This window comes from Petaurus breviceps, unplaced genomic scaffold (assembly GCF_028583685.1).
Source record: "Petaurus breviceps papuanus isolate PSGF00001 unplaced genomic scaffold, PetGlider_PUasm1.0 355, whole genome shotgun sequence".
Taxonomy (NCBI): domain Eukaryota; kingdom Metazoa; phylum Chordata; class Mammalia; order Diprotodontia; family Petauridae; genus Petaurus; species Petaurus breviceps.
The window spans coordinates 1,186,325-1,210,906 of NW_027186289.1; the positions used below are offsets into that span (position 1 = coordinate 1,186,325).

The following is a 24,582-nucleotide window of genomic DNA, read 5'->3' on the forward strand; positions in this document are numbered from 1 at the left end:
AAATCCATGTAAAAAAAGGAAACTGTTTAAAAACATTTTTGAAAGGGGAGAACTCTCAGCAGCGGCTCAGGAGGCTTGGGAGGCCTCACCCACAGGGCTTGGACAGAAGGAGAGAACCATCCGGCGTGCCACCAGCGGGAGGCCCCCCAGACTGTCCAGAATGGGCCCTGTGCAGCAGAGGGCGCTATCAGACCCCAGGCGCGGAGAACACGCGGCAGACGGCCTGCATCTGCTCCCCAAGGGCCTTCTGGCTGGCGCCTGTGCCCCCCGTCTTCTCAGTGGCGTCTGGAGAAGATGGTGACCCAGGGTCACCCCCAGCCCCGGTCGGGGCAGGTGGGGGGCTCCAGGGCCCCACGAGGCCCAGGGCTCAGCCCCCAAACCCCCGCTCCCGCTGCCCTCCCCCTTCGCCCGGGCAATTTTCCGTCTCTTCTCAGCAGCCCACCTGACGCCACACCCCAAACCTACCTTCAGGATCCCCAAAGAAAGTCCGCTTTTCTTCCCCCATGCCCACCCCCAAGGTCAATGACAGGCCTCGGCGCATGCTCAGGCCCCCGTCCCTTGCTTACAAGTTTCCGGTTACACTCCATCCAGGTAGCCAGCCTCTGCGCATGCTCAGTCTCATCCATACCCGCGGCTGCCCTGGTACTCGCCCACCCACGGACTAATGGGTTGGTGCAGCCAGTGCACATGCCCAGTCTCATGTCAGGATGGCTTTTCCTCCCCCTCGGGCGCCGCGCTCCTCCAAACTCTCCACACCCTAGGCCCGGGCCCGAGCCCTCACGCTCTCCCGCGGCCCGCCAGCCAGTATGGTAAATAGCGGGAAGAGGCCTGGAAGAGGTCCGCTCCAAGCCAGAGCCAGAGTTCTCAGCCAATCAGAGGCCAGCCCGCGCCTAGCCCGCCAATCAGAGCTCGCCTTTCCGCCCCCTCCCCCCACCCCGGCCCCCAAAGAGGAAGCCAGGTTGGCCCGGAGGACTTCCTCCTCCCTGCCCCGCCTTCTCCTTTGGTCCCAAGGGGGACACAGAGACCACACCCCAGCTGCTGTCGCCCCTTCACTCCCTCCCCTGGCCAGCAGGTGGCGCGCGATGGGGCTGGAGGGGGCCCTGGCCATCCTCGTGGCTGCCCGAGGTCCGGCGGATCCTGGGTCCCCCGCGGGCCCCGGCCGGCTTCTCGCCCCCCGCCTGTTTCCCTGCCCGCCCTATAGCCGCTGCGGGCACGTGGTCACCTGTGCGCAGGTGAGTCTCAGGCCGGCCCGAGCGCCCTCCCCGCCGCCGCCCCTCGTCCTCCCCTCTGGCCCCGCTCCGGCAGGCTGTCTCCCTTACCTCTGATGGCCGGTGCGGGAGCCTCGGGACGAAGAGCCAGGGCAGGGGCAGATAGAAGCGCAGGTTGAACTCTGTCGCCCTCGCCAGCCCGCGCCTGGGTGGGAGGAGCTCGGGCTCGGGTCCAGCCTTCCCCCTCCCCACGACCCTGCCTGGGGTGGGAGGGGCTGGGGTCCCACCTTCCCCACACCGCCGGGGGCTTTCCTGGCAAAGCTGCAAGAGTGGCTTGTCCTTTCCTTCTCCAGCTCTTTCTACGGGTGAGGAAACTGAGGCAAACGGGGTTAAGTGACCCGGTGAGGGCAGGTGTGAACTCGGGAAGACAGTTGACTTCCGGCCCTCTGCTCCATCCAGTCTGTCCTCTCTGCCCTTAGGAAAAATAAACCATAGCATCAGACAGACTGTGTGCCTATGCGCAATAATAAATGATAAGTGGTAAATAGCACACATATACATATGTATCTAGTAATGGGGAGGGATTCAGGTGGTTAGTGTTAAATCCATCGCATAAATTGTCGAAAGGATGGACATCCACTCCTAACTGAGCCAGGCGGTCTTATGCCATCTCAGCAGAATGTTCTTTCCAAAGATATTGAAGAGCTTCACCATTTCCTTCTCCAGTGTTCCCATTTTACAGTTGAGGAAACTGAAGCAAACAGAGGTTAAATGACTTGCCCAGAGTCACACAGCTAGTAAACGTCTGAGGCTGAGAAAAACAAAGTCATTCACAGCTCTTCATCAAACAATATTGCTGTTACTGTTTATAACGTTCTCCTGGTTCTTTTCACTTCACTTTGCATCAATTCATATAAGTCTTATCAGGTTTTTCTAAAATCAGCCTGCTTGTCATTTGTTATAACACAGTAATATTCCATTATACCGCAGCTTATTCAGCCATTCCCCAATTGATGAATACTCTTTGATTTCCAAGTCTTAGCCACCATAAAAAGAGCTGCTATAAATATTTTTGTACACATAGGTCCTTTTTCCCGTTCTTGGATGTCTTTGGGATATAGACCTAGCAGTGATATTGCTGGATCAAAGGGTATGCATGGTTTTACAGCCCTTTGGGCATACTTCCAATTGCTTTCCAGAGACTATCACTATTCTTTAATCAAATTACTAATAAATCCAACTCTGAAATTATGTGAAAACATGAACTTCCAGGGGTCCCATTTCCTAGAGGTGAGAATTTCAGGGGCGAGAAGGGGTGAGGCTGGTATACATTCTCTAGCATATGGAGCTTGAGAGCCAGACCTCCCCAGAAGCAGCACATTAGAGAAGTAAGAAACCTAACCAGTGAAACTGTGGAGAACAGTGATACTTGAGGCTGTGAAGGTGAATACCTGCCCAGAGAATTTCCTATGGCTTAGGATCTTTGTCTGGATCCCGATCTTATCCCCTCCCCCCATGTTAATTTGAGATATCCCTGAGAATCCTGGACTCTTTTTAGCAGAGTTCTTTGATTCTGGGCCATATGTACAGTGGGTTCTTCATTTTTGTTTGTGGTATGAGATCTGAAAGTGGAACTCTCTGTAGACTGACTCAGATAAAGAGCTGGAGAGACCACTGCTACCTCTCAGACTTGGACTATTCCTTTGCATGAAGCCACCCACAAGTGACTTGAATTCTCATTTGCCACTAGAGCTTGGGCACTTTGTCCTAGGGATGGCCCCACAACCTGACCTGGCTGGGGGAGGTCCTGCTTTGGCCAAACCTGGACTCCTAGGAGATTACACTATTAGAAAATTAAGACATGGGGTGGTGCTGGGCAGTAACAATCAGGAAAAAACAATGCTTGGGTTGATAGAGGAGGAAAAGGAAGATATCCAGAGAGTCAAGCAACAAGCATCTATTAAACTCTTACTATGTGCCAAACATTGGGCTAAGAGCTGGGAATACAGATGCAAGAAGAAAGTCTCTTACCTCATGTAGAGTACATTTAGTAGAAGACGACAACACATAAAAGGAAGCTGAAATGGGGACAGAGGAAGGTGTTGGATTCAGGGTAAGGAGGGTTTTAGAAAAAGTTCACGTGAGTCAGGAATACATCCTGAAAAGGAATGAGGCCATGGCTAGCCTGGGCATCCTCCTTCAAATGGAGATTCTAGGAGGAACCAACCAATCAGAAGGAGAGGATGAGAAGTGGAGGACACATCGAAATCTTTGGGGTGCAGGGGGCTGCCGGGAACTTCCAGGGTGAAGAGATTTCTGGGACATTGTAGAGAAAGTGCTGCAGGAGAGTCAGGAGAGTCGGCTGGCATTGGTCCAGGCTAACACTGTTGGTAACCTTCAGAGCCAGGATTCTAGCTCAGGTCTTCTGTTTCCAGATCCAATGCTCTTCTCACTCCATCAGATTCTGTTCCCTGATGTCCCTGCTTCATTCCTTTTGAATACAAGGGTCCTGGAGTTCAGCTCCAAGACTGCCATACAAGTGAGGTTAGGTAAATCAACTTCATGGGCTGAATCATAATTTTGACCTCAGAATTGAGGACATAGAAGGCCCCTTCCCAGTCTAAATCTTTAATCTCAACACCACTCCTGCTTTGGAGAAGACCATCCCTTCTGCTGTGGGGTCTGGGCTGTATGGGGTATTCAAGGAAAAGCAGCACCACTGGTGTGAGGTCTTGACAAGCCCTTTTCAGGGCTGCTCATCCAACTTAGGTGTCTCCCTGCCACCCATCTCTCAACGGTGGCTCCAAAGAGGAGCAGCCACACCCTGGTGAACTGTCTTGGTAGATGGAGGGTAACCAGTAGGCCTCAAAACCTTCCACAGGTCAGTGGATGTCTACCCCAGGCATACAAAGACTCCCCCCAGTGGAATGGGCGGGTGATTACAGTTTATTCCAGTGGCCACAAAGGCAGCTGAAGTAGGTGCTGTGGGGCGTTTAGAGTTTGGTTGGATGTCAAAGATGCCAGAGTCATCCATTGTATCCCAGGCCATTGCCAGTTGTCCGCACTTTTGTCTTACCACTGGACTGCAGTGACTCTGGAAGAGAGAGTGAGGCTAATGATTTTGTGCAGCTCTGCCTTACTTGAATCCAATTCACAAGCAAGACAAGACATAACCCCATGATGCCATTGATCCTCTTTGAACATGAAGGAGAAACCTCTGATAAGGCATCATTTCTGAAATATATAGAGAACTGAGTCAAATTTATGAGAATGCAAGTCATTCCCGAATTGATAAATGGCCAAAGGACCTGAACAGGCAGTTTGCAGATGAAAAAATTAAAGTTATGTGTAGTCAGATGAAAAAATGCTTTAAATCACCTTTGATTAGAGAAATGCAAATTAAAACAACTCTTGAGGCACCACATCTCACCTGTCAGATTGGCTAACATGAAAAAACAGGAAAATGATAAATGCTGGAGAAGATGTGAGAAAATTGGAACACTAATGCACTGTTGGTGGAGCTGTGAGCTGATCCAACCATTCTGAAGAACAATTTGGAACTATGTCCAAAGGGCTACAAAACTGCATACCCTTTGATCCAACAATACCGCTACTAGGTCTGTATCCCAAGAGAGCATAGAAAAGCTAAAAGGAACCACATGTTCAAAAATATTAATAGTAGCTCTTTTGTGGTGACAAAGAACTGAAAATTGAGGGGATGCCCATCAATTGGGGAATAGCTGAACAGGTTGTGGTATATGAATGTATTGGAATACTATTGTTCCTTAAGAAATGATGAGAAGGAAGATTTCAGAAAAATCTGGAAAGACTTACATGAACGGATGCAGAGTGAAGTGAGCAGAACCAGAAAAACATTGTACCCAGCAACAGCAACATTGTACGTTGACCAGCTTTGATAGACTTAGCTCTTCTCAGCAATTCAGTGATCTAAGACAATTCCAAAAGACTGATGATGCAAATCCATTCACATCCAGAGAAAGAGCTATGGAGTCTGCAGATTGAAGTTACTATTTTCTCTCTTTTTGTTGTTTTTTCTTTTCTTGTGGTTTTTCCCTTTTATTCTGATTCTTCTTTCACAACATGACTGATGTGGAAATATGTTTACTATGATCATACATATATAACCTAAATCAGATTGCATGCCATCTTGGGAAAGGAATAAGGGATGGAAGGGGGAAATGTAGAACTCTAAATCTTATTAAAAATGTTGAATATTAAAATTAATTAATTTAAAAAAGAAAATGAAGGACAAACACCACCTGAGAGAGGTTCCTACTTGTTTCCTCCTCCATCCTGAGTCCCATTTTTCAACTATGGACAATTGCAATTAGGATTCTTTCCTTGCCCCTTGTTCTCTGAACAGAGGAGAGAGCATAAAGGAAAGGGGAGCTGCTTGTTGTGCTGATTCTCATTACCATTGTGACTTCTCTTCCTGTAGAAGTTGAGATTATTGGGAGACTGCCAGGGGCCTGCAGAAATTATTTCAGGGATCCTCTAACAATGTTTTCTGGAAACTTTGTCTGGACCACTAATCTTGTCCCACCCCACCAAGGATCACAGCCTGTATATCTCCATAACATGAGGACCCAAAATGTGGTGAAGGTGATCAAGCAGCTACAGTCATTCTTTGAGAAGTGCCAGCCCATCCCAGATGGATGGGTCAACAAGCACTAGGAGCCCTTGACCTTCCTATGTGGCAAAGACAATTAGAGAATCTACCTGATCCAAAGATACCGCGCAAGGGCCATTCTCTGACTCAACTGTTAGATCTAAGATCACGACTGGAAGTAAATCAGCCAGCCAAATGTGCTTCTGTAGAGGGAGTCAGAATGTCTGTGCTGTGATTTACGGGAATCAAGAGATGTCAATGTGGACAGTGGGGGCACTTCCAGGGCTTCAGAAGGCACTTCTTCCCCCCTAGCTGCTTGAAATCCTTGGCTCAGCAGCATCACCTTCCATGGGAAATCCTCCCTGTCTATAACTTTTCAAAATATGAACCTTTCAATGGCCTGTTTCAATATTGTGTCTCCAGAGGAGGAGGCAAACTCTTTGAAGGTAGGGGCTCCAAAGGGGCCTTTGCATCCTCACCACTGCTGCATATTTCTTAGGAGACTATTCACCAGTGACTATAATATGTAAGTATTTCTAAAGCATTTAATATTCCCCTTGGGAATGAACTTGGGGGATTCTTCCATGTTGGATTCTCTTTTCCTTGAAAATGTGCCCTGGGTGAACATGGTCTTGTTTCCTGAGAAATATCCCAGAGGGGGTATGGGTGAAGATGAGGATAGGGGTACTTTGGATTTCATGTCCACTTTCTGTGGCCCAGTGAAAGAGAATTCATCGATGGTGTGGGGGTGGGGAGGAGGTCACCAATAATTTTATCCACAGTGGGGACACATCAGGTATATTCAAGTATCTAAAAGAAGGATCGGAATGGTTCTGCCCGGCATCAGAGAGGATCTTTTGGAGTGGTGAGTAGGAGCGGCAAAGACTCACAATAAGGCTTGATGTCAAGAAAAACCTCAACAGTCAAGTTCTCCAAGGAACAAGATGGAATTCAGCAGTCAAATGGCCTTGAAAAGACATTGGACCCCAGAAAGACAGACTTTCTTCTATAGCTCAGAAAATCATATTTCTGGGTCTAACATGTCCCCACTGTGGATAAAACTGTCAGTATCAGAACAAATTGAAGGCAGAAACAGAACCAGAAAGTTCAGGAACCAATGAGGGTTAATGAGTCTGCTGACAAGGGAACCCCACCCACTTGAGCAGAGACTCCTGAAGGAAAAGGACAAGATTTATATAGGTTTTGATTAGGAGGAAGGTAAGTTGGGTACAAGGCACCTATGGATTGAACAGGGCTTGTTACTGAGGGCATGGGGATAAGATTGGGGAAATGTCACAGGAAAAACTGTTTTTTGGGTTCACTGTGTCATCCTTGAAAACAAATGACCAAAGAGTCACAGAGGTTTTGCAAATGCTATTAACTCTAAAAATACCAAAGAGCTCATACAAGTTATCACAACCATAGTTAACTCTGAAATACATACATACATACATGCACACACATACACACCCCCCAAAATAAAACCAAAGAGCTAACAGTGATCATAAGCAAAAAGTTTTCTTTATTTCAGTGGAGGAGGGAAACTAGACACATATGCCAATGCCTCCTCTAGTAGGAGACTCACTTTAGTGTGGGCAAATCACAATACATGTGCCAACAACTACAGTCAGATCTGTAGCCCTTTCAGCAAGGGATAACAGCAACAATGAGACAAGTTTGATTAATAGCAGGGCTTCGTGACTGGAACATGGGTGCTGGAGGTGCTTGTCTGAGCTCAGAAAACACCTGGTGTTGGTGCAGAAAAAGTCTGGGATTTTTGCCATGGTTGAGTTCATCTAGAAGGTGAGTGCAAAGGGTTGTTGTTATGCCAGGCTCAGAGTATAGCTTGTTTGCTGGGCCTTAGGTTTGGAAAGGAAGGTGTCTCCTAATAACAAAAAGAGAGGGGTGGTCTTGGCATGGTCCTGACAGCTATTTCTTATAACCCTACCTGAATAGGGCTGTTCTGGATATTTGCTGTTTCAGCAGAAAATAAGGTTGCAGACAAGGCTGTAGCTGCAATACAAACAGGGTCATGAAAAGAAATTTGAGGAAGTACAGACAAAATGGAGCTGCTTCAGTTTTCCTGGCTACCTATCCTGCTAAATCTTCTCTCCAGAGACAGCATCCCTGTGCCTATCTCCAATCCCAAGGCATGAATCCAAGACTGTTTCCATTTTGGTTCTTGTCTTCCAGACATTGTTCTTGATGAAGGTGTTCTCTCCAGTGTGGCGCCCCTCCAGAAGGTAATGCTGCACATATCATAGTGTCGTGGCAGAGCTCAGTCCTATTGAGGAGTGAACATACCTTCAGATGGGCATACCTTACCCAAAATTAAAAGAATGGTTTGGAAAAACAGGAAATTAGGAATATTAATCCCATGTGCTTATTGGAGAAAATGTCTTCTACAGTAGGACTTTCCTAGGCCTACCAGCTCATTGTGCCTTCCCCCTTCACACTACCTTCACTTTCTCTTTATAGATCTTCATCGAACTTCATAATTTACATACTGATTCCTCCTTTAAATGTGAGCTCTGGGAAGACAGGGACTCTTCTTTTTTCTCTTTCTTTGCGTTCCTGGTGCTCAGCCTATGAGGAATGTCTCCTAAATGATTGCTGCCATTTTCACCTGTGGCAGAGAAATTGTGTTTACTATTTTTAATTTTAGGATGAACTTTTTGTTGTAAAGTGAATTTTCTTCATTTAGTATTGTTATTACCAAGAAAATGGCATTGCTTGGTAATGAGCTCCTAATCCTGCTAGTCACTTGGTAAGCATTTATTAAGTGCCTACTATGTCCCAGGCATTCTAATAAGCCTTGGAGATACAAAAAGAAGCTCACAATCTAATAAAGGGGACATCAAGCAAACAGATATGCATGAACAAGCTATATACAGAATAAATAGGAAACAAGGGGGAGAAGGCACTAGAGGCAGGTGTTGGGAAAGGCTTTCTGTGGATGACTGACCTTTACCTGGGAATTCAAAGAAGTCGGGGAGGCCAAATAGGCAGAGATGAAGAGGTAGAAAGTCCCAGGGATGGGGTACCACCAGAGAAAACGCCCGGAGCTGAGACCAGTGTCTTTTTGAAGGACATGGCAAGAGGCCAGTGCCACCAGATGGAACAGAACGCGACAGGGACTAAGAGGGAAGAAGACTGGATAGGTGGGAGGCGGAGGTCAGATTACGGAGGGCTTTCTGCCGCCGAACAGAGAATTTTGTGTTTGATCCCGGAGGTGGCAGGGAGACGCCGCAGCCTGAGCTGTGTTGGCAGTGTGTCACACGGTCGGAAAGTCACTCTGGAGGCTAAGTGCAGGAGGGGAGGCAGGCCCTCAGCTGGCTATGGCAACAGTCCAAGCCTGAGGAGGCGAGGGTCTGCGCCCCGATCGGAGCGAGGAAGGCCCATTGCAGACGTGGTACAGGTGAAGCCCACAGTCTTGAGAACACATGAGATGGGGAAGGCGTCCTGGAGGCTGGCAGCCTGCCGGCTGAGAGGACAGCGACGCCCGCAGAGCTAACGGAGCGGTGGGGGGTCCGGCCTAGTCCCCACCGGCTCTCTGGGACAGGCGCAGACCACGCTTTGCAGAGCACGAGGAACTCGTCCGCTTCCTCTTCCTGACAGGCCTCATTTCCCCGTCCGCTCCTCTGGCTCTCCCGGGGCGTCCACGTCCACGTCCCCGTCCCCGAACTTCTTCACTTCCTGGGGACTTTCTCAGCCCGGGCTCCACCGAGGCAGGCAAGGAGCCTTTCCCGGGAGGGGGAGGGGTGCAGGCGCGCTAGTGCGGGGCCTGACGTCACTGGCAGGGTCTGACGTCAGGAGAACGGGCGCCCCGGGCCAGAGGAGAGGAGACCAGAGACTCAGATGGCAGAGAAAGACCGGCGGCAGGCTGGCGCTCTGATTGGTGGGCTGGGACGGCTCCCGAGGACTTGGATTGGCTAGGTAGCCATGTCCCGCCCAGATTCCCGCGCCTGCGCGTTCCGCGTGTCGTCAACGGCCAATAGGGACGCGTGTCTCAGTCGGTGTCTGGGCGGAGCTTAGAGGGGACGGGCGCGGAATTCGAATCCTCTGGCGGCGACGGAGCGCGCGCCCTGGTTCTGTAGGCAGACTTTGTCCACAAGGGGGCAGAGCCTTGGGGAGGCCTTGCGTGTGGGTGAAGTCGAGCATGCGCACTGGCTCCATCACCGGACTTTGACCCACAAGGGAACTAGTACGTGGAGGGAGGTGGGGTTCGTGCGGGGGGATGAAGCCGCGCACGCGCAGAGCCCAGGTCCTGCCCTGACTGTGCCAGGAAGCCGGCGTTGTGTGCAGGGTCGGAGGGGTAGGGCGCGATGCAATCGTGGCCCCCGAGTTTGTGCACGCGTGTCAGAAAGCCCCGCGGTGTGGAAGCGGCTCCCGACGCCCGGCAGCTGGGGACGCCTGGCGTGGGAGAGCCCAGGATAGGGTCGGGCCTGCACAGACGGGCAGAAGGGAGATCTGAAGCCCTGCCCTCCCGGGCCTGTGTGCCAGGAAGGGGGCGCCCCCTCAGAAGGTGGGCTTGACCTCGGCTAACGCCGCCCTCACTGCGGAGAGGAGGGCCGCTCCCAGCTCCGTGCCTGCCGGGGCATCGTGATGGAGAAGGGCCTTCACTACGCCCTTGTGGTTTGGATTAAGGCAGACCCATTCAAAGACCCACTGCAGCCAATTCCGGAGTGTCCTGTTCCGCTGTGGCAGTGCGCCCCACCCGAGGAAGGACATTTACCAGCTGCAGTGTCCACGGGAGGGGCCTCTGGCAGAGCTGTCTCAAGTATTCAAAGGGCCACCAACCAGAAGAGGGATGAGGACTGCAGACCTTGGCATGAGGAGTGGCAGTTGCAGAGATGCAGATTTGCACTTGAATTCCGAAAAACATCCCAAAGATTCAAGTCCTCCACAGAGCATGAGAGGACAGGTTGGGCATGTGCCTTGGAAAGGCTGCAAAGATGGCCTTGGCTCTAGAGAGGGCACAAGGAGTCTCTGCACCTGCTTTCTACTACATTTTAGTGCCCACCTGCTAACAGAGATTGGCACCAGCTACAGCCCTGCATGCTGTCAACCTGGCTCCATATCCAGAGCACGAATTTGGAACTCAGTTTTCTTTCCAAATTCCTTTTGGGTGGATGGTCAGCCATTTTGCTGAAACAACCCACAATGCCATTCATTCTCGTTGCTGAAATCCCACACACTGCCAAGTCATAGGATAAACAGACACCATCCAATGGATAAGAGTATATTTTATTAGGTGACAAGGTAAAAATTCTTCAAACTACAAACAAAAGAGGCCACTAGGTGTCAGGCTGAATCAGAGTAACAGTACTGGTAAAAACCTTGTAACAAGTTAAAAACCCACACATACAAGTTTCTAGATCATAATCAACTTATTAATTAGGCTAGCTGATAACAAATTGGTAATTAGTGGTTTCTCTCCACAATAAAAAAGAAATCATGGTAAGCCTGAAAGCTTTTAAGTAATGCTTGAAAGGGAATTCCCTTGGAAACGGAAACAACCCTGGTTCTAGAACATTTAATGAGGAGCTGGGCTAGAAGTCTTCAGCTCCTCCTGCTGAGAACTCGGCTTGATCATGAGACTCAGTCACCTCCAGCAATTTGGACAGGGGAATCCATCTTTATCCAGACCACTCAGGATGGTTTTGTCCTTAATGATTTGAGTCACTGGACGGGGCTGTTATTTGGGCAAAAACTTGTCCAGCCAGGATACTATTTAAACTCTAAACAGAAGTAAGGTGTCCTAGTTGAGTAGGGTCTTGCCCAAGATTAAAGGACTTGTACCTTGAAGGCTAGAAAATCTAAATCAATGAGCCAAGTCCTTTAGAGATAGACTTTTTACAGGGGCTGGGTCTGAAATGGGAAGCAAAGGAGAAAAAACCTGGATCCCAAGTTAATAATTGGTTATTAATATAATCGTGGCAATGGCGCAAATGCAGAAGAGTCCAAGCTGGGTTGAAAGCAGGAAAACTTTATCAGGAGGAAAATCAGACACTAGTGCTGAGGCACCCCAGCACAAAAGTACAAAGGAGCTGACTGCCCAGGAGAGGCTGAGGAGATTTATGCTTAAAAACCAAAGGTGAGAATTGGGGAGGGGGTGAAAAAAAAAATAGTGTTTCCCACAAACAAGCGGGGCACAGAAGCAAGATGTTCTGCTGGAACAGGTGACCGCAAGGATGGTTTAGGCCATTTTGCGGTGCACAGCTCTGCAAGGTCAGTCATTGAATACCAACAAAGGCATCTGGGAGTGAGCAAGACCCTGGCTCACTGCAGGCTGCTTTCAGCAAACAGAGGTACTCTGTTCTGTGTCCAGTGCATCTCCCTGAAAAGGTAAGCAGAGAAAACAGACATGTTAATCTTGGGGGTACTCTCAGAATAATAAAATCATAATTTCTCTCAAATTTCAACTTGACATTTCCTCCTGCATGCTCTCTCCCTTAAAAAGGTGTCCATGATTAACTGACTCTTGATTTCTAAGATTCCAGAGAGGGTGTGGGTACAGGTAAGGGCAGAGTTACTCTAGGTCCTATGTCTTGCCCCATGGAAAGACCAGTGGGAGAGAATTCAGTAGTCTGGAGAAGTGGAGGTCATCTTACCCTCTTCTTCAGGGGCATATGGGGTGTGGGGACAGAGTAACTCAATTCAAAAGGCACTGATGACTAACTTCCTAAGTGTCAAGCACTGGCTTAGGGTGCTGGGCATCCAAAGATTCCTTCAAAGCCTCTGTCCTCAAGGAACATGGGGAGATCCAACATGGCCATAGACAATTTAAAAGCATGGAATTTGAGGAGTAAGAGCAGAGGATGAAGGAGGGGTTTCCATGACTGATGACAGGAGCCAAAAATTCCAAGCAGCTGGAGTGCAGAGGGAGTGTCTGTGTAAAGGGCCCAGAGGTGAGAAGATTTTCCTGAGGGCTTCCCTGGGAATCCCCCCCAGTTCCCTACTGGCTCCTTCCTTCTCTAAGCCCCAGTACAGGCATCCTGACTTTGCCAGGGAAGCTGACTTACCTCTTCTTTTGGATCCAGATCATGCAGATGGCTCAGGGCATGGCCCTGGTGAAGGCTGGAGTAGCGGCACACCTGGCAGATTTTCTCATTGTCTTCTCTACAGAAAAACCTCAGACATTCCTGGTGCTTGCTGCACCAGCCCTCTAGGATGGACGGTGGCTCCTCAAGGAATGGCTTCAGCTGCTTGGCCACGTGGACCATGTTCTGCATCTTCCAGTTGGTATGGATGTGCAGAGGCTGGGACTTCTGAGGGAGGCAATCCCGGCAGAAGGTGTTGCCAGAATCCTCTGTTACAGGGTCAGCGAAGAAGCTGCCACAGGCTGGGCAGGTGAGGAGGTCCTGAAGGCTCTTGGACAGTTTCCAGTCAAACTTTACTCCTACTTGAAAAAGAAGCCATGATGAGAATGAGAATCAGCTCTTCTCTCAACTGTGCTCTCCCCTCTATGGAGGCAGTTCATGAGCCCCATTGCCCCCAGCCAGAAAGTGAGGCTAGTGTGCCCCCCCGCCAACGCCATTGGAAGTGCCCTTGGAAGTTCAGGGACAAGATTTCAACAGGGAGGCGAGGAGCTGAGATTAAAGGGGAAGATGGGCCAGGCTCAGAAGGGGAAAGCTGAGATATCTCCCTGGAGGGGCTTTCCCTAAGGAGCTAGACACGGTCCCACCCTGGATCCAGATGTAGTAAGGACGTGCATGTAGGGACGGTGTGATGGAGCAGGACACGCACTGGAGCTGGAGGCAGAAGTCTAGAGTTACAGTTTCAGATTCCAGGATTACTGTTATCCTCTTCCCGCTCTGGACTCCCTCAGTTCTTTATGAGGTATGAGTGTGCTTGAGTGTGCTCTGTTCTCACTGATGCCCCCTCAAGGCTTCCCTCACACCTCAGATCCTCTCCTCAAATAGCATAAGTTCCTGATGGTCCAGTTTTCACTGAGCCAAAGCCCCCAGGGAGTCCTGGGTGTTGAGGCCAGCCCTGGGATGGAAGTGCTCAGGTTCTAGGGAGAAAAAAGACATCTGACAGGCCTTTTGTGGGTATGTTTAAGCAGAAAGATTGCCTGTGTCTGGGGGGGGGGGGGCAGTGGCCCCTCCAGCTCTTGACCTCTGGCTGTGGGTACTTAAGAGGCTCCTTTCAGATCCACCAGGTCCATTCCACAAACATGGATGAAACACTGAATTCCAGAGTTCAGCTAAGATGGGACCAGGACTCTGGGGTCTCTCGGCTTAGATGTGAGTCTAAGACTGGGACCCAGAGAAGGAAACCACAGCACTTACCTTCACTGACAGCACTGGCACTGCTGTCCATGTCCCTTCTAAGGCTGGGTTTCTCTGCTTCTCTGCTGTGCTGCCTTTGCTGGCTCCTAGCTCCAGGAAGGTCTGGCTCCTAGCTCCAGGAAGGTCTGGCTCCTCTGCACTTTATAGCAGCCTCTGGCCACTCCTCTAAACACAATGATTTTCACCTGCGGGAAGTATGAACTCCGGGAAATCACACCTTCCCAGGAACTAAGTTGGATTTCCACCCTGTGGACATTTGCTACAACCCAACCCCAGAACTAATACCATTCCAACCTCACTCACAAGGAGTTATTCAGCCTTTCCTGCAAGTCTTGCTATGAACTAGACTCACCACCTCCTGAAGCAATCTTTTCTGCTTTGGGGACCATCCCTTTTAAAAAAGAACAGTTGATTAGTTTATTTACTTTTAGTGTACAACATTCAGCTCCACAGTCCCTTGAGTTTGAAATTTTCTCCCCTTCCCTCTCCTCCCCCCACCCTCTTTCATGGGGCCATGCACTCAAATATAGATCTACAAATATTGATCCTTAGTCAGGTTATAAAGAAGGATTATAACCAATGGAATGATTAGTGGGAAAGAGGAGACAAAACAAGAAAAAGAAACACAGCAAGTAGTTTGTTTCAATCTTCGTTCGACTCTGCAGCTCTTTCTCTGGGTGTGGACATCTCTTTTGATCATGAGTCTTTTAGAGCTGTCTTATAACCTTACGTTGCTGAGAGGAGCCCATTCTTATTGATGTTGGTTGTCACACATACATTGTGTCTGTGATTGTGTACAGATTTCTCCTGGTTCTGCTCTTCTTGATCAGCATCAGTTTATGTAAGTCTCTCCAGGTTATTATGAAGTCTGTCTGCTTCTCATTTCTTATAGCACAGTAGTATTTCATTACATTCATATACCACAACTTGTTCAGCCATTCCTCAACTGATGGGCATCCCCTTGATTTCCGATTCATTGACAGCACAAAAAGAGCTACTATGAATATTTTTGTTCATATGGGGCCTCCTCCCACTTCTCTGATCTCTTTGAAATATAACCCTAGAAGTGGTATTGCTGGGTCAAAGGGTGTGCAAGTGCCCTCTGGGGGTAGTTCCAGATTGCTCTCCAAAATCGTTGGATCAGTTCACAACTCCACCAAAAGTGCATTAGTAGAACATCCCTTTTTAGAAAGTCTTCTCCACGGCAAATTTAAATGTGTTTTTGGCCATCTCCAGTCTTGCTCCCAAATCTCCCAAAGAGAACATGTCCTATCCCCCTTTCTCATGTTGGCCTGCTGATACTGGGGCTGCATCTCTTGGGCCATCTGGCTCTACTTTCTGCCTTTGCCAGGGAAGGGGCCTTAGTGAGGAGAATATGGCCCCTGTGCTCCTGACAGCTGAGAATCACCAGGAATCTGACATTTAAGGATATGGCTGTGGACTTCACCTTGGACTCTTCTCAGAATGAAAGGTATGGATGGGGATGTGAAGTGGAGAAGGATGAGAATTCAATCTCTTTGGGATTTGTCTTTTCCATGCCAAAGGTGATCAAGCAGCTGGAGGGAGCAGGTGGAAGGAGGAAGTACACTGGATGCCAGAGGGAGATATTCTAGGAAGCAGATGTGAAGAGAAATGCTAACACATCATATCTGGGGAAGAAAATCCCATGGAGAAGCAGTGGGTCATTCCTATCAGCTGCCAATCAACTACTACACACAGGCCAAGCTAGCTGAGGTGAAGCAGCAAGGCTCTGATTTTTCTCATTTATCTAAATCCTTCCTAAAATGGGACACCCTGATTAATAAAGGCTGCTTGTCAAATGGGACAGATAGGACTAGTCAGGGACTTGGAGCAAGAACAAGTGGGAGACTAGTGCAGTTCTCTTGAGTGGAAAGTCTGAAACTTGGCTTCAGAATACAATGTTAGAAATAGAAGGGTGGGGAGATGTGGTGCAAGAACCGTTTGGAAAGAAGGTGATGGTCTGCAGTCTGACGGGAGCGACTTTCAGAGACAGTCTCAGGAATCTGGAGGTCCCAAAGACTGAGCAAAGGTGAGAAGGAGTCTAAAGCAGTGGAATGTTCACCTCCTGTTAGCTCTCTCTGCACCACACCTCCTCACTCTTCTGTTAACCCTGAATTCTGAAGCCAAGTCTAACACTTTCCATTGAAAGCCTTCTACTTGTTCGTCTTGTTCCAAGTCTCTGACCAGTCCCACCAAGTCAATCCATTAACCAACATTTAATAAGCACTTGCCATGTCCTAGATACTGTGCTAAGCCCCAGATACCAAGAGGCAAAAGACAGTCCTTGCCCTCAAGGAGATTACAATCCAACAGGGGAGACAGTATTCGAACAAATATACACAAAATAACTTATATTCAGGATAAGTGTTGTTTAGTCATTTTTTAGTTATGTCCAATTCTTCATGACCCCATCTTGGCAGAGACACTGAAGTGGTGTGCCATTTCCTTCTCAGCTTACTTTATAGATGAGGAAACCGAGGCAAACAGGTTTAAATGACTTGCCCAGGGTCATACTTCTAGTTAAGTGTCTGAGATCATTTGGAAAGGCTTCCTGTAAAAGATGGGATTTTAGTTTGGATTTAAAAGGAATGCAGGGAAGTTCATAGAGTTGAGGAAGGGACAGCCACAGAAAATGCACAGAGCTGAGAAATGGTTTCTTTCTTGAGGAATGGTCAGATGGCCAATGTTACTGGAAGAAAAAGTACATGTTGGGGATCAAGGTATAAGACTGGAAAGGTGATGAAGGGCTTCGAATGTCAAGCAGCATTTTATATTTGCTCCTGGGGTGATGGAGAGCTACCTCCACTAAGCTACCAAAGTATGTTTTTTTTTTTTTAGTTAAGGTCTGAACTCAATGATCAGACCTTAATAAATTCTAGTAGAATAAAATAATAAATAATAAATAAATTAATACCTTAATAAATTCTAGTCGAATGTTTTAAGATTTTTCATTTCTTTTTTTGGAGGGGGGAAGGCAGGGCAATTGGGGTGAAGTGACTTAAGTCACACAGCTAGTTTTGTGTTTAGTGTCTGAGGCTGGATTAGAACTCAGATCGTCCTGACTCCAGGGCTGGTGCTCTATTCACTGCTCCACCTAGCTGCCCCTAGTAGAATCTTTTTTGCCTCTGGAATCAAAAGGAGGAACATGTGGTTGCCTAGTTATCTTCTCTAAGCTCCAAATCCTTCAAAGCTCTTTGATCCAGTCAAAATTCATGGCCATCACACTAGAACCACTATCAATTTTATTTCCTATCTCAATGTTTTCACAGCCCAGCTCACTGGGGGAACTATCTAGAACTCTATCCCTCTGGCTATTCCACCTAAAAAAAAATATTAATGGTCACTGAAGTCCAGTATATTCTAGCTAGCAGGGTAATCAATGACTCAAGGAAAATAATGTTCCTCAGAACCAAGGTTTCCTGGCAGGGTTCCACTGGGTTAGCAGAAGAGGTCAAGCATTGAGGCTGGGCTTGTAGGTTTCAGCCTCCAGCAAAATCAGAATGCTTGTGAAGGGCAATAGCACTGGAGGGACATGAGAACAAACTTACCGTTTCCTTTTAGGAACAGAAGCCTCTTATGCCCTAAGTACCTTCTTCGAGGGGATTGTTTTGCATGATCCAATGCAAAACAGGCAACCCTGGATGAAGGCTGATGGCATGACTGAATCATCTATTGAGTAGGAACATGCTCAGAGCTGCTTTTCCAAAGTGATAGAGGTAGCCACCTGTAGGAACTTATGACTTTTGGCCTAATGGTTCTTTCATTTGGTTACATACTGTATCTTAAAAAGGCCAGTCTTGTGAACAGAAACCTTCAAAAAAAAATGATCCCATACAGGAAGCCTTAGATCTTCTAGAGACAGAGCCAGTTGTGGCCCCAATGAAAAGAGACAGACTTGCAAGTAACTCGGCAAATGGGAACCATCGAAATGCTAAGTCTGGACTCCGGGATCCCCAAAACTCAAAAAGTGCCATACGGTCCTAAGTATCTTGTCTGGATTATGGGGAGGGTCTTTGATCTGTGCTAATTTCCCAGACAGAAAGAGAAATGAGGTGATAGTGCTGGCAAGCACTCAGAATGCTGCCTAGCTGTGAATCCAGGCAAGAGCTGGGAGAATGGAAGAGGGGCCATGGGGTTTGGAAGTCAGCCTCCCGTCAAGATGAAAGGATCTGTACTTGGGTACTTAGTGGTGACTGACAAGATTATGACTTACTGTGATCTAGGGGTGGGAGACTTTTGTACCCCTTAAGGATGAGTTAAGGGTGACTGGAAGCCAGTCTCCAATCAACATGAAAGAAGACTTTAGATGGGTATTTTATATTGATTAATGAGATTGTGACTTAATGATATTTTTTGTTTACGACTATGTGGACACCTTAGTAATATATGTGGACACCTTAGTAATAAGTTGTTATGTAATATTGTTGTGAATGTTTTGCTTTAGTTTATTGCTGAATAAATAGAGTTCACTATACTATTCAATCAGAACCTTAAAAGTTATTCACAGTAGCTGCAGTCCTCAGGAGAGCTGCTGGTGATTGGCTTTACAGACAGCAGTGACTGCTTGAAACCGAAAAGCTTCTGCACAAACATTAATGCCTCTAGGTGGGAAATGGCAGAATAAGAAAAATGCCCTTGTATCAAATTTCTCTGATATGAGTTTTGTATCCAATATACCTATAAACGATAAATATATGTAAGACTAATAGCCATTCCCCAAAAGGTAAATGGTCAAAAAATATGAACAAATCATTCTCCAAAGACCTGCCAAGTATTCACAATGACATGAAAAAATGCTCCAAATCACTAAGAGAAATGCAAACCAAAACAATCCTTAGGTTTTACCTTACACCTTTCTTGGCAGAAAGCCTGGAATGGTTTGCTATACCTTTTCCAGCTCCTTTCACAATAAGGAAATTGGGGCAAACAAGGTTATGTGGGTTCCCTAGAGTCACACAGCTTGTAAAGCCAGACTTGACTCTAAAACGGTAGAAAATGGTCAGAACCCATCAACAGGCAATGCATGAGATGACAGGCACACTGATACATTGTTGGTGGAGCTTTGACATGGCACGACCCTTGAGAAAAGCCATTTGGGAATCAGGCAAATAAAATGGCCAGAATCTCCGCCCTTTGAACCAGGGGCTCGTTGGGCTTACCCTCAAGGCAGCCGCTGATAAGAAAGGTCTCCATACCCTCCTTGTCACGGTTCAGAACTGGTAGCAGGGTAGCCCACAGGGATGGTGCCCACATGCTCCCATAACTCCCGCCGCCACTGAAGATTAAAGGCAGCCCTGCCCTCAGGCAGCTCACCCTCTAACGGAAGGGTCAAAGGTCAAGCTGCGTGCTTCCAAAGTTCGACCCCAGACCACGTGACCGAGGGAACCCTGCGCATGCTCAGTCAGCCCCAGCCATCGCCCCAGGCAGCTTCAGGTCGCTTCCGAAAGACAGCCGGTTTTTAAGCCAGTGCGCATGTTCCACCGCCCCGCAGGGCTCGGAAGCCCGCTTCAAGTCCCCACGTGCTTCCCCCCACTCACCAGCGCCCTTCATCCCGCCCAGAACCCGCTCCCCTCCAACGCTGGGCCCCGCACTCACCAGCAAAGGCGCCCTCAAGCTGTGTCTCTGAATGGCGGCCAGCACGCCGCACAGGCGCACGCCAGAGCCAGACTGGGCCGCGATCGGTCGGCCAATCAGCGTTGGCAGCGGGGCGCCGCAGCCCACCAATCAGAGCGCCAGCCCGCCTGCCGGTCTTTCTCTGCCGTCTGAGTCTCTGGTCTCCTGACGTCAGACCCTGTCAGTGACGTCAGGCCCCGCACTAGCGCGCCTGCACCCCTCCCCCTCCCGGGAAAGGCTCCTTGCCTGCCTCGGTGGTGCCCGGGCTGAGAAAGTCCCCATGTGCAGTCATGCAACACACATATTTATCAGGTGGAAGAAAACACAGACCCCCCCCCCAAAAAAAAAACCAAAAACCGAGAAAAATAAAGTCTGGAAAAGTGTGTTCCCATTTGCACTCAGACTCCATGTCGGCTCTTTCTCTGGAGATGGGAAGCATTTTTCATCCTAAGCCCTTTGAAGTTGTCTGGCTTCTTCGTATTCTTTGTGTTGCTGAGAACAGCTGATCGTCCTACAATGGCGCTATCGCTGTGTACAGTGTTCCCTGGGCTCTGCGTCAGTTCATATGAGTCTTCCCAGGGTTTTTCTGAAATCATCCCCCTCATCATTCCCATAACATAGTAGTATTTCATCACAATCATGCACCACAACTTGTTCGGCCATTCTGCAATTGGGGATGTCCCCTCAATTTCCAATTCTTTACCACCATTAAAAGAACTGCTATAAATATTTTTGTAAGTATAGGTCCTTTTCTCTCCTTTTTTAAAAAATCTTTTTGGACTACAGACCTGGTAGTGGTATTGCTGGGTCCAGGGGTATGCATGGTTGGTTTTTTCCCCCTTCGGGAATAGTTTAAATTGCTCCCTAGAATGGTTGTATCAGTTCCCAAATCTGCCAACTGTGTATTCTGTCTCAATTTTCCCACATCCCTTTCAACATTTGTCATTTCCTTTTTTTTTTTTTTTTTGCTTTTTGGAGGGCAATTGAGGTTAAGTGACTTACCCAAGGTCACACAGCTAGTTTTTGTGTTAAGTATCTGAGGCCGGATTTGAACTCAGGTCCTCCTGACTCCAGGGCTGGTGCTCTATTCACTGCCCCACTGAGTACCACCTCCCCCAAACAGCCCTCGCTTCTATCAGCCCCCCCCCCCCATTTACTTCTACTTTCCTATAGGGTAAGATAGAGTTTTATACCAGACTGAACATGTGTGTTATTCTCTCTTTGAGCCAATTCCAATGAGAGCCCTCCACCTGTCACCTTAAGCCCTCTCACACAACACTCTATCTTCCTTTTCATTGTAAAAGCTCTTCCTTTCACACTTCTTTTATGTGAGATAGTTGACCCCATTCAACCTCTCCCTTTCCCCTTTCCCCTTCTTCCAGTCCATTTCTCTTTCTCACTCCTTAACTTTATTTTCTTCCCCTCTTCCCTCCTCCCTACTGTGCCTAGGGGGCTGCCACCCTTGCCCCTGGGAGCAACTTCTCCCTCTCCCTCCCCAGCCCTGGCCTGGTAGCTGGCATAAAGATGAGTAGCTCAGAGGAAGTATCATGGGTCTCATGGTTCTGTGGGCTTTGTGGCAATGAATTCTGTGAGGTGGATAAAGACTGTATCCAAGACTATATCCAAGTTCAACCTCACAGGGCTCAATGAACAGGTGCCCCACTGTGATAGGCAGGCCCCAGACATGATCCTGGACTTGGAAACTGATGAGGAGTTGGAAGGCAGCCCCAAGCAGAGTGACCTGATCAAGCAGGCTGCAGAGAGGCTGATCAAGCAGGCTGACTCATGCCTGATACATCCTCACACATGGTATTGCCCAGATGTTGGAAAAATACCAGCAGGGAGACTTTTTGTCCCCATGTATATTGTGAAAACTAGCCCATGTTGCCCACTGGATTGTCAGACATACCAGGTGAGGCCATGGTGAAGCTGGACTGCCCCAAGTGCATGGACGTTTACACCCCCAAGTCATCCAGGCACCACCACACAGATGGTATTTACTTTGCCACTGGCTTTCCTCACATGCTCTTCATGCTGCATTGTGAGTACAGTCTCAAATGGCCTGCCAACCAATTTGTGCCCAGGCTGTATGGCTTCAAGACCCACCCTATGGCCTATCAATTGCAGGTTCGGGCAGCCAGCAACTTACTTCAAGAGCCCAGGCAAGATCATCTGCTGACTTGTCTCCTCCCCTCCTGCCCAGTACCTCAGGCTATGACACTGTTTCCCCTCCCCCCAGTATACCTACAACTTTCCAGAACCCCTAATGGTTTTTAGCTTAAATTAAGAAGTCATTACTGTGGTTGTGTGGTGGGAGAATGAAATAAAGTGGAGGAAAAGGCAAAATAAAAGTATTTTCTTAGCTATCATGCCATCATATTCAACTCACACACATGCCCTCTGTCTGTGTATACTCCTAACTGCCCTAATACAGAGAAAGTTCTTAGGAGTTACACGTACCATCTTCCCAAGGAGGGATGCAAACACTTTAACCTTCCTGAATTCCTTATGATTTCTCTTGCCTGCTTATCCTTTTATGTTTCTCTTGTCTCATATTTGAAAATCAAATATTCTATTCAGCTCTGTCTTTTCATGAAGGAAGGCTTGAAAGTCCTCTACTTCTTTGAATGTCCATTTCTCCCCTGAAGAAGTGTCCTCCGTTTTTATGCACAGGCGATTCTTGGTTGTGACCCTAGCTCCTTGACCCTCCAGCGTATCATGTTACAAATCTTCCACTCCTTTAATATGGAAGTGCCTAAATCTTGAGGTTCTGTGATATTCGAATGGGCTTTTTTTGTCTATTTGCAATATTTGCTCCTTGTCCTGAGAGTTCTGGAATTTTGCTCTATTATTCTTGGGAGTTTTTATTCTGGAATCTCTTTCAGGAGGTGATTAGTAGATTCTTTCAATTTCCATTTTACCTTCTGGTTCTAATATATCTGGTTATTTTACTTTATAATTTCCTGAAATATGATGTCTATTTTCTTTTTTAATTATGGCTTTCCAGTGGTCCAACATCTTAGATCTTTCTTTGATACATTTTCTAGGTCAGTTCTTTTTCTTATGAGATATTTCACATTTTCTTCTATTTTTTACTTTGTTTTATTAATTAGCTTCCAATTACCCAATTCCAATTTTTAAAGAATCATTTTCTTTATTGAACTTTTGTACCTCTTTTCCATTCAGCCAATTCTGCTTTTTAATGCATTCTTCTCCGGTGGCCAGAAATAGACCAGGATAACTAATTGTTCCATGCCAAGCTAGAAGGAGTTCACAAGTCAAGTATCCTAGAGATCTGTTCTAACCATCTTCTGACCCTATCTGATAAACTTCAGCGGCTCCAGGTTCAAAGATGAAATCCTTGGTTCAGCTTTTAAAACCCTTCATAACCTGGCCCCTTCCTTGCTTTCCAGTCTTTTTATACCTTGCTCTCACCTATGACTCCAGGAAGCTGTAGCATGTACAGCAGTCACACCCTGGTAAAACCAGAGTAAACCAGATTGAGAGTAACCAAGGGGTCTCAAATCCATCAGTGAGTTAGGGGATGTCTCCCTTAGCATGTGAAGACTTCCCTGGCAGAATGGGTGGATGAGAACAATTTCTCCCAATGGCCATGAAGAAGGCTGAAGCAGGGTTTAATGATCATCTCTATGTATACGAATCCCAGATCTACACATTCAGCTCTTCTCTCTCAGAGCTTCAGTCCCACAGCAACAACCATCTTGTGTACATTTCCAGTTGGATGTCCTGTAGGCCTCTCAAACGCAACATGTCTAAGACATCATTCATATTTTCCCTTTAAACTTACTATTATACAAAATTTCCCTGCCTCTGTTAAGGGCAGACCTGTGCTTCCATTCATTCCCTTTCATCTCTCATATCCGACAAGTTCTCAAATCTCGCTATTTTTTTCTCCATCCCACTCTGCCCATTTATTCCCTTCTCTCCACTCACAGGCCACAAACTTAGTTTAAGCTCTGGTTACCATTATGTGGGATTATTGTAAGAACATTGTCGCTGTTCTCCTTCACCCATCTCCATATGCTCCGCCCTCTTCACATAGCTGCCAAAGTATTTTCTTAACATGCAGTTTTAGCCATATCACTCCCTACTCAACAAATTCCGAGGGCTTCCCATAACATCCAGGAGCAAACATAGCCCATCTCCTTTTGTCATTTTAAGCCCTTCAATATTGAATCCAGGGGCGGGGAGCCTGTGGCCTGGAGGTCCCTCACCCCTGAGTCCTGGCCATCTTCCTGTCTGGCTTTACTCCACATAGATCCTCATCACACTTAGAGACCAGCCTCATTAACCTTCTTAATTTTCCTCATTGACTATGCTCTACCTACCATCTTTCCACCATTGTATTAGATGTCCTGCCATCTCTGGAATGCGCTCTCTCTCTTACAATCCCTAATTTTCTTTGGTAAAGATATGAAGAGATCTAATTCTTTTTTTCCCCCCTTTTTCACTTTTTGAGGTCATTTGGGGCTAAGTGACTTGCCCAAGATCACACAGCTAGTTTTTTTGTTAAGAGTCTGAGGTCAGATTTGAACTCAAGTCCTCCTGCCTCCAGGGCCAGTGCTCTATTCACTGCACCACCTAGCCACTCCACTTTTGCCTAAATTCTCTTCTGGCTTCTCTTGCTTTGCTCAAGACCAACCTAAAACCCCTTCTTCTACAAAATGCCTTTCCTTATGCCTCCCTTAATTCTAGTGGTTTCTTTCTGTTGATTATCTCCATTGTGTCCTTTAGATATCTTGTTTGTAAATAGCTCCTCACATGGTCTCTTTCAATAGACTAGGAGCTCTTTGAT

General features: G+C 47.5%; 1 protein-coding gene, 2 long non-coding RNA genes and 1 pseudogene across 10 annotated transcripts; 2 read left to right on the forward strand and 2 right to left on the reverse strand.

Moving 5' to 3' along the window:
• Positions 1 to 940: 940 nt before the first annotated feature.
• Positions 941 to 1,712, forward strand: LOC138168189 (uncharacterized). The gene is made up of 2 exons (XR_011170054.1): positions 941 to 1,232; positions 1,562 to 1,712. It is a non-coding gene; the product is annotated as an uncharacterized lncRNA (long non-coding RNA).
• Positions 1,713 to 7,340: 5,628 nt separating this feature from the next.
• On the reverse strand, positions 7,341 to 9,706 carry LOC138168195 (uncharacterized). Its single transcript, XR_011170060.1, has 2 exons — positions 8,804 to 9,706; positions 7,341 to 8,464 (listed from the first exon to the last, which is right to left on the reverse strand). It is a non-coding gene; the product is annotated as an uncharacterized lncRNA (long non-coding RNA).
• A 1,853-nt stretch (positions 9,707 to 11,559) lies between these two features.
• On the reverse strand, positions 11,560 to 20,009 carry LOC138168178 (E3 ubiquitin-protein ligase TRIM4-like). Of its 8 annotated transcripts, none has more exons than XM_069097230.1 (5): positions 19,749 to 20,009; positions 14,485 to 14,523; positions 14,133 to 14,317; positions 12,864 to 13,243; positions 11,560 to 12,178 (listed from the first exon to the last, which is right to left on the reverse strand). In XM_069097230.1, exons 3-5 carry the CDS (start codon positions 14,161 to 14,163, stop codon positions 12,137 to 12,139), a joined length of 453 nt encoding a protein of 150 aa, XP_068953331.1. In that variant the 5' UTR covers positions 14,164 to 14,317; positions 14,485 to 14,523; positions 19,749 to 20,009; the 3' UTR covers positions 11,560 to 12,136. The 8 variants fall into 8 exon arrangements, 6 of the variants coding, with proteins under 6 accessions (XP_068953331.1, XP_068953329.1, XP_068953328.1 ...); XM_069097228.1 differs by having other exon boundaries at positions 14,436 to 14,523; XR_011170047.1 differs by lacking the exon at positions 19,749 to 20,009 and adding an exon at positions 13,588 to 13,855 and having other exon boundaries at positions 12,864 to 13,240; positions 14,133 to 15,178.
• A 1,281-nt stretch (positions 20,010 to 21,290) lies between these two features.
• LOC138168213 (casein kinase II subunit beta pseudogene) lies at positions 21,291 to 22,033 on the forward strand (annotated as a pseudogene).
• Positions 22,034 to 24,582: the final 2,549 nt, after the last annotated feature.